The 17,741-nt window shown below is 31.6% G+C and overlaps 1 protein-coding gene across 1 annotated transcript in view; it reads right to left on the reverse strand.

The window, feature by feature from the left end:
* Nucleotides 1-2,044: 2,044 nt before the first annotated feature.
* LOC134685044 (uncharacterized) overlaps nt 2,045-17,741 on the reverse strand; it is a 34,795-nt gene continuing 19,098 nt past the window's right edge. The window contains exon 2 of the mRNA XM_063544412.1: nt 2,045-2,748. Within this exon, the coding sequence (XP_063400482.1) occupies nt 2,252-2,748 (497 nt within the window). The 3' untranslated portion in view covers nt 2,045-2,251. The remainder of the gene's footprint in view (nt 2,749-17,741) is intronic.

The following is a 17,741-nucleotide window of genomic DNA, read 5'->3' on the forward strand; positions in this document are numbered from 1 at the left end:
TACAGAAATTAACGATTATTTAACAAAAAGAAAATTGTGTTTATCTTTTATAACAAAAAAGTTATGTCTTTCTTTCCAAAAAGAAATTACGGCCACAAATCTGAATTTTGAGCAAATCTACAAAATTTCGACCGCATTTTACTCAAAAAGTAGCACATGAAGGTATATTTTTTTATTACATATTTGATTTAATCAGGTTAAAAATAGCCTATATGCAAATTTTCATGAACTTGTAAATACAGGATCAAAACTGTATCGTATGCCCTTAAACAGAGATACGAAGCAGACCAATGGACCAACACTGAGTACATATTGTGATCAACATTAAGAATTAAATTTGTTTCACCAATATAACATGTCAGTATCTCAACTCACTATCGACATTTTTCACGATCTTAGATCTTACCATGCATCGTCTGAATAGTGATTTATCGATGATACTCTATTTCCGACTGTAATAATCAAACCGAGCAGAGCAAAAGATGCTTACCCTGTCGAAACAGACGATTCGCTTCTATTAGAGCTAATGCAATTCCCTCAGTTTAAGAGTTAGTTTAATTTGCTATTTTTAATTGATGTACGCGATTTGAGCATCAATAAACTAGCTATAGCAACACGAAAGGGACATGCATTCAAAGAACGTACAATGTATATGGAACAACACAAGGTCGAGGCATTATCTATTCAGTCTTAAGGTACTGCAAGAGTATATACGTATTTGATCGATGACTGTTATATAGGTTAACAAACAAAAAGCAAACAATCTTCAAACTTTATTATCATAGGGTAGCAATACTCATTATTGAAGCCTTTTCATATCATTGCTTACACAATTCAGTAGAGTTTCATACAATTTTATCATTACAATACCTTGCGATAAAAACTAGCACAATTTTGAATAATGCTCTTATATTTCAAGTTTTGTTTTAAACACTTACAGATAGGTTATTTTCAAAAGGCAAAATTCATAAGGGAATCAGATTCCTTGATTTTTTCCATATACTTTCTGTAGGTGTAAAATCATATGAATGTCTGGATTTCACCGATATTCGTGCTGGCAAATATTGTTTTTTGTGTGAAATGTTTTATGGTTTTGTGTTCTTTCGTTATTTGTCATTTTCGCCATTGCGTTGTAAGTTCGTCTTCAACTTTGAGTTATAAATATCTTGTGAGCATCTTCGACTATTTTATTTAGTAAAACGGAAATCGACGTTTTGTCACACAAGATAAAGCCAAGTAACGTGTTATTATATATAACGTACAAATGGTTTCAAACGAAACCATGCCAATGGATGCTTTTTTTAATCAGTTTCAAGACTATTGACCTTTGTTTTCACCATCTGTGGGTTATATATATTTTGACAGTAAGCTACGACAACAATAATAATAGAAAAAAAAGATAAACCCTAAATATATTTTAAAATTATACTTCTCCGGAACTAAATCTGTTTATTTGATTTATAACATGTTATTGTATATGTATCTGTCAATTGTTGGGTATGGTAATATTTAAATGTCTTTTAGATACCTTACGTTGTTAACTCAATGATGTATACCTCAATTTTTTTATTTCATTCATACGATGATAAAACGACAAGGTATGCTCATTATTAAGCTTATCATAGAGGAACATCATTTGAAATATGCTTACTAATCATACCACATCTTCTTTTTTATATTACTAAGTCTTGATGTCAGGGAATTTAGATTGATTAATGATATTATTTAATATTCCAGCATTATAACAATTCAATTATCTATGCTAATATTTGACAATAAATTATCAAACCTATTATGACTATGCTTATATCAACTTTGTTAATCCAAAAACCGACAAATACACAGAATCTAACTCTGACTTTATCTAGGTGTTAATTCGTAGCGTTTAAACATTTAATTTCAAGTCAGCTTGCTCAAACATTTCATTTAAACAAAAAGTATTTGTATTAAAACATTACAAATAAGTTTACAATAAATTCGAGTATATTCATAATCTGTGATACCGGTTGATGTTGAAAATTTAAAAGTCAGTAGAAATAAAACGATTTGTCAAAGGTTAACAAACGAAACTAAGGAAACAATAAGAAACGATCAAACTTTTCTGTGGGCCACTGAACCTTTCAATAAAGGATCTTTCGATGTTCTCATTATATGATATTTACACTGAAAAAGCGTTACTGGTTTAGTTGTTTCACTTCCATATTGATACAATAAATCAAAGTTTGATGCAATATATTTGAATTTTGTTCCTTTAATATGAACGTTTTCCCCAAGGGGATTTGGTCCACTGTTGGCGTTTGAAAGTTGGATTTTTAGTGAAATATCCTTCATAAGACTGTTGTTGCTCGAAGTTTTCCATGGCCTTTGTTGTTGGATTTGCAGATACGGTTGTTCGTTTCTTCCCCCATCGAGCCTCCCACATCTGGTGTCGTTTTACTGCATTGTGGTCATACACTGGTAGATCCTGCGATGAGTCCAATGAAGGTCCAAACGATGGCATGGCTATTCCACTATGACGTGAATTCCTTTTCCCATAGGCGATCCAACGGTCACGTTTTCCATAAGCTACTGACCAAGAATATTTGCCTCTCTTTTGAGTTCCAAGTTCACTTAAATGAGATGGGTATTTGTTCTGTCTGTGATCTTCATTTGTGTCTTTGTCCCGAAAATATTCATCTAATAGTTCGTACATTCGTAATTGCCCATCTTTTTGGCTGTTAATATTGCTAATTGGGACGGCGTATACACCTACAAAAGAAATGAACTATTTAAAACAGACTCAAACAAAACAGGTTTGTTATCCTTTGCGTAAGTATCTTATTAATAGAAATATTAACAACAAAAGTAAAGTATGTGTATCGTTGTTTTACTACCTCATCAATGTGTGCCATACATTTCTAATTAACACTTTAAAGTGCCTAATAGGACAAAACCAATAAACGTAAAAAAGTTAAACCTGACTAAATTATTTGATATGTCACCATTAAGTGCAAAAAAGAAAAGTTTTTTCCTTTCTTTTTCGGAAAAAAATCTATCACAGACTATTTGCAAGTCAATAATTTCACACTTTAACTGGAGGTCAATAGTTTTTTAAGAATATTAAATGGCAGTTAAAAGTTTTAAAGACTATTATCCGCAAGACATTAGTTGCAAAAACCATTAACCAACTTATTTGACTTAAATAACTCCATTGACTCTTCGTGTTACTTGGACTTTTTAATTTCAAAGGTAGAACACTTACATATGCAGTTTAGTAAAGAGCTACAGAGAATGTTAGTACTTAACGTATTGCTAGTCGAGCCGCTTTATAAATCTAGATAGCCAAAACTTAATAAATGCTTTCTGGGGAATCCCATTTTTTTTACTAAAGACGTCCTTTAAGAGGCTAGCTTCGTAACATATAGTTCAACAAAAATGTATATCTTAGAAATTGCTATTATAATTTCTGCTACAATAGTGAATGGAATCCTTCAGATGGCTTTGTTTATGTGTTACATATTTGTTTTTCGTTCATTATTGTATATATAGATAGGTTTGAACGTAGTTTTCAATTTAGACTCGTTTATATTTTTTGTTTGGGCATGTATCATATTTTCCCTCCGGTTTATATGATCCGTTCATCCTATATTGTCTCTTAAAAAAGAGTCAATCTTAAATTGAGAGTAAATAATATGGCCTTCCAAATACCGTTTCGATCCCTAACATCACTGAAGAGACGTATATTGTCGAAATCTAGATCTGGTGTACTAAAGAAATATTGAAACCGAATGTTTGTGGCACAACATCGTAGCCACAAGTTAACAAAATTTTTTTTCTGTGACGTATTAAATTTATATTCAGATCCATTTTGTTACATCTTGTGATCAATTTTATTTGGCAATCGTCAATGGCAGTCAGCAGGGTTAAAGAACATCAGTTGTTCGACCTGTTAGTCAAATGCGTTTTGTTTAAATATACTTTTTCACTTTTTTGGTCTTTTGGAAAATGTTGTTTGTGCTGTTTTAGACCCTTCTACAACGAAATTTGTTTGACATGCACACGTATAAAAATTGCTTTTTTTATCCAACGCAATAATAGGTTTGAACGTAGTTTTCAATTTAGACTCGTTTATATTTTTTGTTTGGACATGTATCATATTTTCCCTCCGGTTTATATGATCCGTTCATCCTATATTGTCTCTTAAAATTCAAGAGTCAATCTTAAATTGAGAGTAAATAATATGGCCTTCCAAATACCGTTTCGATCCCTAACATCACTGAAGAGACATATATTGTCGAAATCTAGATCTGGTGTACTAAAGAAATATTGACACCGAATGTTTGTGGCACAACATCGTAGCCACAAGTTAACAAACTTTGTTTTCTGTGACGTATTAAATTTATATTCAGATCCATTTTGTTACATCTTGTGATCAATTTTATTTGGCAATCGTCAATGGCAGTCAGCAGGGTTAAAGAACATCAGTTGTTCGACCTGTTAGTCAAATGCGTTTTGTTTAAATATACTTTTTCACTTTTTTGGTCTTTTGGAAAATGTTGTTTTTGCTGTATTTAGACCCTTCTACAACGAAATTTGTTTGACATGCACACGTATAAAAATTGCTTTTTTTATCCAACGCAATAATAGGTTTGAACGTAGTTTTCAATTTAGACTCGTATATATATATATATATATATATATACAACTCGTCTAAACATCAACCCAACAATGTTAGATCTGTAAATTTGCTTTCGCAAATTTTTGGTTCTTCCCTCGCCGGGATTCGAACCCATGCTACTGTGATATCGTGACACCAAATCGCCTGCACTGCAGCCGTCCCGCTAGACCACACGACCACCTGGGCTCTCAAAAAAAGAGCTTTCGGAGGCCATATGTTACCTTTCCACGTCAGTTTTAATCTAGCGGCGTACTACAGTACATGATATATAAGGCATGAAGATTTTATTGTTACAGATCAGCTAAATTATCTATAGTAAAGGATCCTACAAATTAATGTAAGATACAGTCACAGAAAATAATTATATTCATAAGTACGTCCGAGTCAGTGACAACCCTACAACAGATGTATCCATCGGATCGCCATCAATGATGGTGATACATGGCTGTGTACATAATGTATATACAACTCGTCTCAACATCAACCCAACAATGTTAGATCTGTAAATTTGCTTTCGCTTATATATATATATATATATATACGTTCGAATCCCGGCGAGGGAAGAACCAAAATTTTGCGAAAGCAAATTTACAGATCTAACATTGTTGGGTTGATGTTTAGACGAGTTGTATATACATTATGTACACAGCCATGTATCACCATCATTGATGGCGATCCGATGGATACATCTGTTGTAGGGTTGTCACTGACTCAGACGTACTTATGAATATAATTATTTTCTGTGACTGTATCTTACATTAATTTGTAGGATCCTTTACTATAGATAACTTAGCTGATCTGTAACAATAACATCTTCATGCCTTATATATCATGTACTGTAGTACGCCGCTAGAATAAAACTGACGTGGAAAGGTAACATATGGCCACCGAAAGCTCTTTTTTGAGAGCCCAGGTGGTCGTGTGGTCAAGCGGGACGGCTGCAGTGCAGGCGATTTGGTGTCACGATATCACAGTAGCATGGGTTCGAATCCCGGCGAGGGAAGAACCAAAAATTTGCGAAAGCAAATTTACAGATCTAACATTGTTGGGTTGATGTTTAGACGAGTTGTATATACATTATGTACACAGCCATGTATCACCATCATTGATGGCGATCCGATGGATACATCTGTTGTAGGGTTGTCACTGACTCAGACGTACTTATGAATATAATTATTTTCTGTGACTGTATCTTACATTAATTTGTAGGATCCTTTACTATAGATAACTTAGCTGATCTGTAACAATAACATCTTCATGCCTTATATATCATGTACTGTAGTACGCCGCTAGAATAAAACTGACGTGGAAAGGTAACATATGGCCACCGAAAGCTCTTTTTTGAGAGCCCAGGTGGTCGTGTGGTCAAGCGGGACGGCTGCAGTGCAGGCGATTTGGTGTCACGATATCACAGTAGCATGGGTTCGAATCCCGGCGAGGGAAGAACCAAAAATTTGCGAAAGCAAATTTACAGATCTAACATTGTTGGGTTGATGTTTAGACGAGTTGTATATACATTATGTACACAGCCATGTATCACCATCATTGATGGCGATCCGATGGATACATCTGTTGTAGGGTTGTCACTGACTCAGACGTACTTATATATATATATATATATATATATACAACTCGTCTAAACATCAACCCAACAATGTTAGATCTGTAAATTTGCTTTCGCAAATTTTTGGTTCTTCCCTCGCCGGGATATAAACGCCTAAAAAGTGTACATAACAACACCAATAACATAAAAAGGAACTATAAATGTAATTATTTATAAATATTTCGGATAACAGATATCCTTCATCAGTATATATGATTGCGATGTTGAATGAATCAATTATCAGTCTACTTAGATTAAGCTGTTACAATCTTGAAGTTTATACAATAAAAAAGGACAAACCGAACATCAGGTAAGACGCTTGCACAGTTCTTATAAAATTATAATCCTGGTACTTTTGATAACTACTTAAAATTTGTTAAACACGACATAGGTTATATGACTAATTACATCAGAGAGTTCAAATATATGCTTTAAATTAAAAATGATAATGTGCGATATAAACTAGCACAACTCCAAAGCTTTAACGGTATCGATAATTATGATGTTACAAGACAGATTGTGTCAATAAGAATTCCAAATAAACAGCACTGAACGGTCCATTTGCTTTCGATATATATATATATATATATATATATAAACGAGTCTAAATTGAAAACTACGTTCAAACCTATGACTGCGTTGGATAAAAACCGCAGTTTTTATACGTGTGCATGTCAAACAAATTTCGTTGTAGAAGGGTCTAAAAACAGCACAAACAACATTTTCCAAAAGACCAAAAGAGTGAAAAAGTATATTTAAACAAAACGCATTTGACTAACAGGTCGAACAACTGATGTTCTTTAACCCTGCTGACTGCCATTGGCGATTGCCAAATAAAATTGATCACAAGATGTAACAAAATGGATCCTAATATAAAGTTAATACGTCACAGAAAAAAAAAAAAAAAAAAAAAATTGTTAACTTGTGGACAGGATGTTGTGCCACAAACATTCGGTGTCAATATTTCTTTAGTACACCATATCCGGATTTCGACAATAAATGTCTCTTCAGTGATGTTAGGGATCGAAACGGTATTTGGAAGGCCATATAAAAAGTACCCTCATTTTTAGAGAAAGTACCCTCATTTTTAGATTAACTCTTGAATTTTAAGAGTCAATATATAGGATGAACGGATCATATAAACCGGAGGGAAAATATGATACATGCCCAAACAAAAAATATAAACGAGTCTAAATTGAAAACTACGTTCAAACCTATGACTGCGTTGGATAAAAACCGCAGTTTTTATACGTGTGCATGTCAAACAAATTTCGTTGTAGAAGGGTCTAAAAACAGCACAAACAACATTTTCCAAAAGACCAAAAGAGTGAAAAAGTATATTTAAACAAAACGCATTTGACTAACAGGTCGAACAACTGATGTTCTTTAACCCTGCTGACTGCCATTGGCGATTGCCAAATAAAATTGATCACAAGATGTAACAAAATGGATCCTAATATAAAGTTAATACGTCACAGAAAAAAAAAATTGTTAACTTGTGGACAGGATGTTGTGCCACAAACATTCGGTGTCAATATTTCTTTAGTACACCATATCCGGATTTCGACAATAAATGTCTCTTCAGTGATGTTAGGGATCGAAACGGTATTTGGAAGGCCATATAAAAAGTACCCTCATTTTTAGAGAAAGTACCCTCATTTTTAGATTAACTCTTGAATTTTAAGAGTCAATATATAGGATGAACGGATCATATAAACCGGAGGGAAAATATGATACATGCCCAAACAAAAAATATAAACGAGTCTAAATTGAAAACTACGTTCAAACCTATGACTGCGTTGGATAAAAACCGCAGTTTTTATACGTGTGCATGTCAAACAAATTTCGTTGTAGAAGGGTCTAAAAACAGCACAAACAACATTTTCCAAAAGACCAAAAGAGTGAAAAAGTATATTTAAACAAAACGCATTTGACTAACAGGTCGAACAACTGATGTTCTTTAACCCTGCTGACTGCCATTGGCGATTGCCAAATAAAATTGATCACAAGATGTAACAAAATGGATCCTAATATAAAGTTAATACGTCACAGAAAAAAAAATGTAAAAAAATTGTTAACAATGTTAGATCTGTAAATTTGCTTTCGCAAATTTTTGGTTCTTCCCTCGCCGGGATTCGAACCCATGCTACTGTGATATCGTGACACCAAATCGCCTGCACTGCAGCCGTCCCGCTAGACCACACGACCACCTGGGCTCTAAAAAAAAAGAGCTTTCGGTGGCCATATGTTACCTTTCCACGTCAGTTTTAATCTAGCGGCGTACTACAGTACATGATATATTAGGCATGAAGATGTTATGGTTACAGATCAGCTATATATATAAGGTCGTTTGAATTGTTTTCACATTGTCATTTTGGACCCTTTTATAGCTGATTATGCGGTATGGGCTTTGCTCATTGGTAATGGCCGTACGGTGACCTATAATTGTTAATTTCTGAGTAATTTTAGTCTCTTGTGGAGAGTTGTCCCATTAGCAATCGTACCACATCTTCCTTTTTTATATTTAGAGCTAAAACTTATTTCTGTTTGCATCCGTCTAAAAATATCGTCGTCATTTTCCGAATATGCTATACACTTCATTAATTACGTTGTAATCCTTGATAGAAGCAAACTTTAAAAAACGTCTATATGAAAATTGTTTTTTTATAGCTCTAAAACATAACTAATGTGAGGTATTTGTTTCTCGTCGTCTGTGAAGATCTTGGTGTATTGTTATATTATTTTAATAAACGACATTCATTCTCAGACAAAAATTAACATAAGGACGCTTGACTTTAAATTGTATAAATTAGATACATACATCCAGAAGAAAAAAGCCTTTCTGGATGTGTTTTGGGGTTTAGTAAAACACTTACAGAAGTAATGACTAGTCTGTAAGTGTAACACTGTTCAGTCAATGTTATTCCAGCATTTTCATCATTTTTTTGTAGCTTAAACATATTTTACTAAGACAGCAAAACATAATTAATCCAATTTAAAAAAAAAAGGATAAAAATAGTCCTCTCGCAATTCTTTCAGGAGAAAGAGACAGATCATGCACAATTCTTAAAAGCACAACATATTTTTGAACTGTCAAATTAGTTTGAGTTTACACTATACATTTTTTGAAAATTTAGCAATTTATATAATACTGTTGAACTTTATGTTAACTTGAAATACACTTTCCGTCATTTTGTTCATAAAAGATAATTGATTTAACAAAACAGAGGGTGAACATTAATTGTTTTATTTTAAATTATTTCAGTTCTAAACTAATAACAAATAGCTTTTGCAAGTAAAATATCTATTTTACTATCGATTTGGAATTGGATTCGAAACTCTAAGCTGAATTAGTTCACATAAATCATCCTCATTATTGTTTTTGTGTCTCCCAGGGCAGGCAATGGGACATCGCTTAGCAGAAAATACTATTACCAATCGTATCACGTGATCACACAACATTTCCGTTATCTTAACGACAATACGTCAGATAGATTTACGGCAATCTATTACGACAGTAGATATGTATCAACGTTTCAAGGAAACAGCTTTCATTTCGATTAATCACTGTTTTTATTCTTTGTTCGATACACTTTTATAGTCATGCGTCTAATAATGCAAAAAGTCAAGTATACGATTTTTTCTTCAATATTGTATATACTAATATCTGTTTATGGTATACTTCTTTTTGTTCTTTTTGAAAAGACATGAACTATCAGATAAACTTTAGAAAATGAATTTAACTTTTCACCTATTCCTCAATCTATTAACACTTAATTCGTCTACGTGTTCAACGACTGAAGCATTTCAGCTCTACATAATACAGCTCGGTATAGATCCTTGTTATTATGCTCTTGAAGCACAGTTTTGTCGTGAATTCCAAGTTTTCAAAAACACTTTTTACGATTACAGAATCCCAGTGACATGTTCTGTATTCCTTTTTTATTACTTGATTTTAATATATTGCCGACGGGAGGTTTACTTTTTCTAAATGCCACTACTAAGAAACAAATATTTGAAATATGATTCCAATGTTTCTGAACACGTTACATGTTTCATGTTAGTACAGTGTAAACGTATAAACTTTATAAAGATGTTAATTAATTATCTTAAAAAGTCATCCAAAATTGTTTCCATTATAGAAAAAATAGCTTAATTTACAAGACTAAAAAGGGGTCATGTGCATCCTTTGTAGCATTCTTAATCATGGAAAGATCAATAATATTCAATATATCAAATTTTAAATCAAAAAAAAAGAAACTACATTGCAGAAGAAATTGCTTTAGCTTTAAACCAACAAGGTAATAGAAATTTCTTTTTTGAATTGCACTATCGATTAGAAGAGAGACTTTTTTAATATTCAAGTTATTGATAAGTAACTATTTGTAAGTAAAGTTAAAGGTATACTGCCTTAAATACTAAAACATATGTAATCACCACTGTCGATAGTTCTAAGTGAAATGAAGGTAAGTATAACACGAGATATAAGACTAGGTTTACTCCATTATTTGAGCGTTTGGGTTTGCATCCTATTTACTTATTTTACCTAATAATTAGTTGGTTATATGAACGGTATTGTTTTAATCTAAACAATAATAAAGCGTGGGAGATAAATATGAACGCAATTACATGTACATATAATGAAAAATGGTTATTAATAAGAAGAGAGTTAAGAAAAAAACATCGCTTTCGGCTTTCAACACCGGAATAATGACGCAGATGACGCTTCAAGATCGAATTAATAATTACAATGTAATTTGTGATTATGTAGCGATAGCTTTGATTCATTGCTAAAAGCCTTCAATACATTCTACATATATGACGAATCGACGATAAAGACATATGAATAGAAAATAGTGATAAATTTACTTTCAATAACTAATATATTTTTAATCTAAATATTATCTACAACTTAAATAAATTTCAAACTACCACAGAATTAACAAAGATGAAGAAACGCGTCTCATTCTAGAACCTTTATATTTGATACGACTTAAACAGACGAAACACGATACTTTTCATTAAATTTCTAAGTATATGAAGTTTTCTTTTTTTGTGTGTGGATTCTAAGCACGTTCTTTGTTGGTTTTTTGAAGTTTTTATGCCATTTAACGGTTTGTGTCAAATACAGCAGAATCAATATAAGATCATGAATGTTTTTCTACATGTACAATGAAGGTGATAGGCTATGTCCCCCAATTTATTTATATCTGTATTGAGTATACAAAACGCTCAATGGTAGTACACATGTAAATTCACGCCTGTAATTGTTTTTATTACATAAAACTTGATTAACTTCACTATTTTGAATTTTATCGTTTGAAAGTATAAGACTAGCATAACAATGTTGCTTTGAAATTTTATGTTGTGTGATTTGAATTATTGTCTCATTGACGAATACCCACACATTCGTTTATTCATATTTATAATTTTTCTGTGTTGCTTCGGCGGCGTTCAAATTTTGAATACCCCCTTCTATACTTGCATGTGTCACTTGCATATATCATTTGGATTGTTTGTTTAAAGGTAAAGGCGTTCATATATAACTAAAGAATATATCTCACAATTGTTTTCAATTATGAATGATATAAACCTGAAGATAATTGGCTTATAATGGAATCATTTCCACTGTATAACGGTTGATTAGACTGTATAAGTCACTTATGTTACAGGATTTGTCAATTTCAGTGTCTATAATAGTCTAAAAGCTGACGGTTTAATGCTATTGCAATGATCCGAACGGTTTTCTAGAGTTCTTTGTACATAGAACAAACTTGTGTCATTAGTTTAATGTCTAGTCAAACAAATGAAAATGATATGGCATTTTAACACGATCAGATAGCAATAAAAGTTTTAATATTTTAAATCAAAAAGGTCATCGCAACTATAAAAAAAACAATGCGAGTAAAGCACGCTGCAAATAAATTGTCTATGTTCCGTTTTGTACTGTATCAAACATAATATTGTTATTGTAGAAACTAAGCATAAGCTACAAATTTATATATCAGTGTGTCAAACGGCTGCTAGATCCCAATGTCATAAATATTTTTTACTATATATCAGTGATCTCTATACTTAAAACCAAACTCCAATTTTGCTTTTTATGTTGGTACTGCATGCCAGCTTTTAGCAAAAATGAATAAAACCTGTTGACCTATATGGAATAAATAAACTCATCATAGATACCAGTATTGCAATTTTGTATTTGCACCAGACCCGCGTTTCGTCTACAAAAGACTTATCAGTGATGCTAGAACAAATGCCAATTTAAGAACGAAGTCGAACGGCATTGAGGAATAAACATTCTTAAATGTATTACGAAATACAGCTAAGAAAGTCTATTACTGAGGGAGAGATGCACCAAAGCATGCTATTTGACAAATTTTACAGTACTATATTATTTGTTCATATTCTTAAGACATACTGAATATTACACGGAGTGAATCAATCTTATATCAAATAACCTGACTTGAGAAAATGATTTCAAAACACATCACCATCAGTTAATAAAATTTGAACCTACAAAGATTTTTTTGATTTTTACAATCGTTTTGTTGTATAGAATTCCTATCATTCTAATTATGATCAATATACTTATTATATTATACAAGTCTATTGGATTGATCAGGAAAGAATCGGTTGATAAAGTACATCTTTAAAGAGCAAGTCATGAATAATTCCATAGAATTAGGGGGGCGGTTTTATCACAAGATTCTTCAAAGTCAACTGCATCCTCGACAAGGAAACGCAAAAAAAAAATCCAACATAACTTTACTTGATAGTTTACTCTAATCTATCATTACAATCATTATAACAGAGTGATACCTAAAAATTTACCTAACGTTTGACTTCTAATTTGTAACTAATTAGACATATTGCGGTCTTCGAGTCTTTCAGAAGAATCATGGATAAATAAAAAAAAAATGTTTTACTTTTTAATATTGACTTATATTTATTATGCAATACATTCCATTTGTTTTAATCATCGCTGCACACTTGGTGCAATTGTTACTACTTAACATACATCGTTGATTGGTTTGCCGTGTCAAAGCAATATATTATAACTATTTTATGCAAAAAACAGCTCAAACACTGAAATACTATTTCCGGTATCCAGACCTCACTCGAGGTAATATCACTAATGGTTATTCTTTATTTGTAGCATTTAATGAAATTTCTTAAAACTAGCGAAAAGGGACGAAAGATCCCAGAGGGACAGTCAATCTCAGTGCTGGAATGTTGCTACATAGAAATGGAAAGTGCTCAATTAGGAAGTTGAAATTATTTCATTTTGCGTAAAGTTTTGTTTTCAACCGACCCTCATTGTCAATGTATAGATGAAAGTCAAGATATGAGACAGACTTGACTGTATCTGATGTATCCTTTATCTCTAGTTCGTTTGGATAGATGCGTTCAACATCGTCACAAAAAAATGAATTATTTAGTAATTTACATAGGTGACTATGTGGAGCGCATCTATTCCTTCATTTTCATTTTGAGCAATGGCGTTAACGTTGTCAGTTTATTTTCGATCTAGGAGTTTAAAATCCCTCTAGTAGCTTTTGCCCCTCTTTTAGTGAAAGAACATAATCTATATAGCGGAAAGAAAAGTTAGAGGATATTGCTAACTTCTTGTCTGTCTTACTAAAAAGTTCCTGTATGAAGTCAGCCTCATAATAATAAACACACTCCCAAAATAGTGTGCTCATAAGACATCATAATCTCCAAGCCTTTAGAGATAAATAACATTTTCAATTATTCTGTACTAGCAAAACATCAATAATTAAAGAAACCGATATACCGTAAACTTTACAATAAAATAACTTATAAAATTTAAACTCACATCCCTGTTTTGAATTGAGTGCCACTGACATCGGGTGTACCCTATTGTAAAACTATTATCTTCGGTTACGATTTTTATTTACTTCACACAGTAATTGGTATAACGATGCAATAACAATTTCGGAAAGTTTAACATGGCTTGAAGTTAGCAAGTCACACCGATTTTAATTCTTTATGAAGATATGGTATTTATTGGAAACATCATACATTCAAAGTTAGAAAATCTGAACCTGCTTATTTTGCTAACATTAATTCCTCGTTAATCTAGACTAACATTTTATTTTTGATTTTCATTTTTGAAAATTTGTGGTTTACGGATATTTTCACGCAAGGTAAATGTTCCATGAGTAACACCAGTTTATTGATATAATATCAATAAATATAATATTGCAGATAAAAGCAAAATTATGTTTTATCTAGAACAACAAATTTGAAAAGTATCAATTAAAAAAAAACAACTTTTGTTCATAGCTACATTGTATATGAAAGCAATTAATTTAATGACTTAAAATATTGAGGCACATAATAGAATGGTCATGTGGTCATAATTGCCACTGAATACGATCAAGTATTTGTATGTTATGGTACTCTATTTTATTATCCATAATACAGGAGGCATTAAGTGAATATCTGTGTTTGCATTTGGTTGTTGATAGAATAATCATATACAGTACACATTTCACATACTATAGTCAAGCTCAGATTACTACAAGGTGTCTATATGTGTCATTTAATAGAGATAGCTTAACATTTGGTATTTGTACAATCAATGGTAATTAATATACTTTATAATCGGGTCAAAGCTGATCCGTATGGACGCACTGGTATACAAGGTTTTTGTTTGTGAAAAAACTAATTAGTATTGTAAATCAAATAGGAACTTCTGTCATTGGGCACAGTACAGTCGTTTTCGCGTATGTGGTTGTTTTGTTTTACGTTAATATTGAGTATTTTAGTTCCAGCATGTATCGTTTAGTACAAGAAGTTACACGCTGAAAGAAAAAAAAAACACAAAAACGATAGGAAATATAATATTAGTTTTGTCTGTTAGACTAATGTCTTATTCTCATCGAAGAAAATATTATTTAAAAAAAAACTTTTTGAATACAATTCAAAGAACCAACACATGTTGTTGTTAACACATCTTTGTTTGGCTTCAAAATTGTATTGCAATTAGTAAGTTGGTTAAGAACCGAAGGAGATTTGAATTTAACTAATATAGTTGTGTAATCTGTATACTATTTCACTATTCAATGTATTATATATGACAGTCACTATATATCATAATAATGTACCGACAATAAGAATAAAGGGAATATGTTTAAATTACATGATGAGATGAAAACATTCATAAATCAGGTTAAAAGTAGTTGTCATTAAATTGTAGCTTGTCAAAAACGAACATAACATTTGATTGTTTCCGTTCCGAACAGTTTTGAGGTTTCATCAATCAACATATGGCGCCATTTGTCCATTTTTATCTGGACAATAATACATAGAGAAACTAAAATTATGTTTATGACATCAGATTAGTTTATGACCGATTTCAAAATGTTGTAAAATTGAATTGTAGTGTTTTCCCCAGTATCGTGTCATCAAAAGTTTAAAGTAAATGATTTGACGAAAGCAGTAACATTCAGGAAATAATCTATGAGGTCAGTTATCGATTTATAAGTTTTATGTTGGTAACAAATTATCCAAACAAACCACGTGATACGCGCGAAGAAGATGAATTCTTTTAAATATTGCAATTACATTAAACAGTCGTCATTTAATTAAAACCTATTGTTGTTTCTAGAAAAAAAAGTCTGAATTCAAAACGCTTTTGTCTGTAAGAATATGTTAAATACAGTACGTTTTAAATGTTTGTTTCCATTCTTTTTACGGTGAGTAATGAAAAAAGCAAATCATGATAACGCAACTTCCTTTTTGTTTATTAGGAAAAAAAGTGTTTTTATAATCAACTTTTAGAAAAACCGAAATTAAAATGAAATCAATGCTTGCTTTTCAATGTAATTCAATAATGTGCCACTAACAAAATAAGTAGTCATGACAGCATGTAAATTCGGGCTACGAATGACTCAACGTGTGTCTTCGTTTTTCCAGTTTCTGACTTTAAGCGTTCGAGATAAAAATGTGGGAAAGCGTTTCTGATCGAACGCATAACATTATTAGGTGTAATTTGCATTCCGTCAAATGACACGCATAATTTGTGTTGTAGTTTATATCTGTATTTCAATATAAACATAAATTTTAAATACATTGTAGATGTATCGATATACGAAGGTTACAGATTGTGAAAATTGATCGTAGCTCTGATGTTAATTTAACATAATAAAAATAATTTATATCTTCTGAATTCAGTAAGACAATGTACTGTCAAAATTAGTAGGTTCGAGGATTAAAGGTTAATACTATTTCCCTTTGTTTTTAATTTTGGAAATAAATAGATCAGTATCCATTTTAGAAAAATGTTAAAACACCTTGACAGTTTCTAATACTCATCGTAACAAAATGTTTGAAAACGAGTCTTAACTTTCGTTGTTCGTTATTCAAAGTTTCAGCATTGATACATTTACTCAAAGCAAATAAACCAATAATGGGTACATTTTAAATAAACACATCAATAATGTTTCCTCGATTATCTAAATTACAAAATATTAAATATGAAGTTGTCTGACAAATATGAGAAAAACGAGAGAAAATAATAGCCATAATACATATTAATCCAGACAATGTTTTTTTTTTTACAAAACTCTGTCTGAATATGAGAAAATCATGACTAACAATACAAACTAACCAGGAACAAGAGAAACACATAAAGACGGTTAAGGTATATTTTAACATTTAAAACAATATGTGTTTTCAAATAGGCTGACTTTTGTTTGGAATGATCATTTAATATCTTTGAAAGTTTTCCAGTTGCCTACACTTATCCAATGATCATTTGTGTTGTAGATGAAAATACAATTTCTTTCGACATTGTTACAATTAATAACAGATTTCTTTGAAGCCGTTCCACCTTTAACATGTCGCGGTAATGGAAAATTCTTTAAATGGTCTCTCAACTCATAGATCAAACCGATGTTTGAATATATTGTTTATGTTTTATGTACCAATAAATTGGCAAGAGCTGTAAAAATGACGACAAACATTAGTTTCGTTATTTACTGCGGGATAGTTGTCTTACGACTAGTTCGCAGTGAATTTATTTTATCACTAATGTCTTTGATCGTAATAAACTGATATTTAAATTTTCTACCCTTTAACGTGTTAATTGATATGAAATTGTTTTTGGATTTGTATTTGTTGAAATACAGACAAATGACGTCGTTTTGTAATAAATGTAATGTATTGGCTGAAAAGAAATATGGACATTACTTCTATTTCAAATTTGAGGTCAATGGAAGTGCTCAGTAACATAAACCATAGTAATTGAATTACAATTTTTACTAGTTTACTCCCACACTTCGACGATCCTAATGGCAATGTAACAATAACGTCATATACAAAACAATTGTTTTCATGATATAGATATGTCATGTACCTTTCCAATCTACATCATGATCGCTCTATCCTTTTAAATTGTTATAGAAAAAGCATTTGAAAATGTAAAGACAAATTTTATTTAAAAACAAA

Source organism: Mytilus trossulus, chromosome 9, assembly GCF_036588685.1.
Source record: "Mytilus trossulus isolate FHL-02 chromosome 9, PNRI_Mtr1.1.1.hap1, whole genome shotgun sequence".
NCBI lineage: Eukaryota > Metazoa > Mollusca > Bivalvia > Mytilida > Mytilidae > Mytilus > Mytilus trossulus.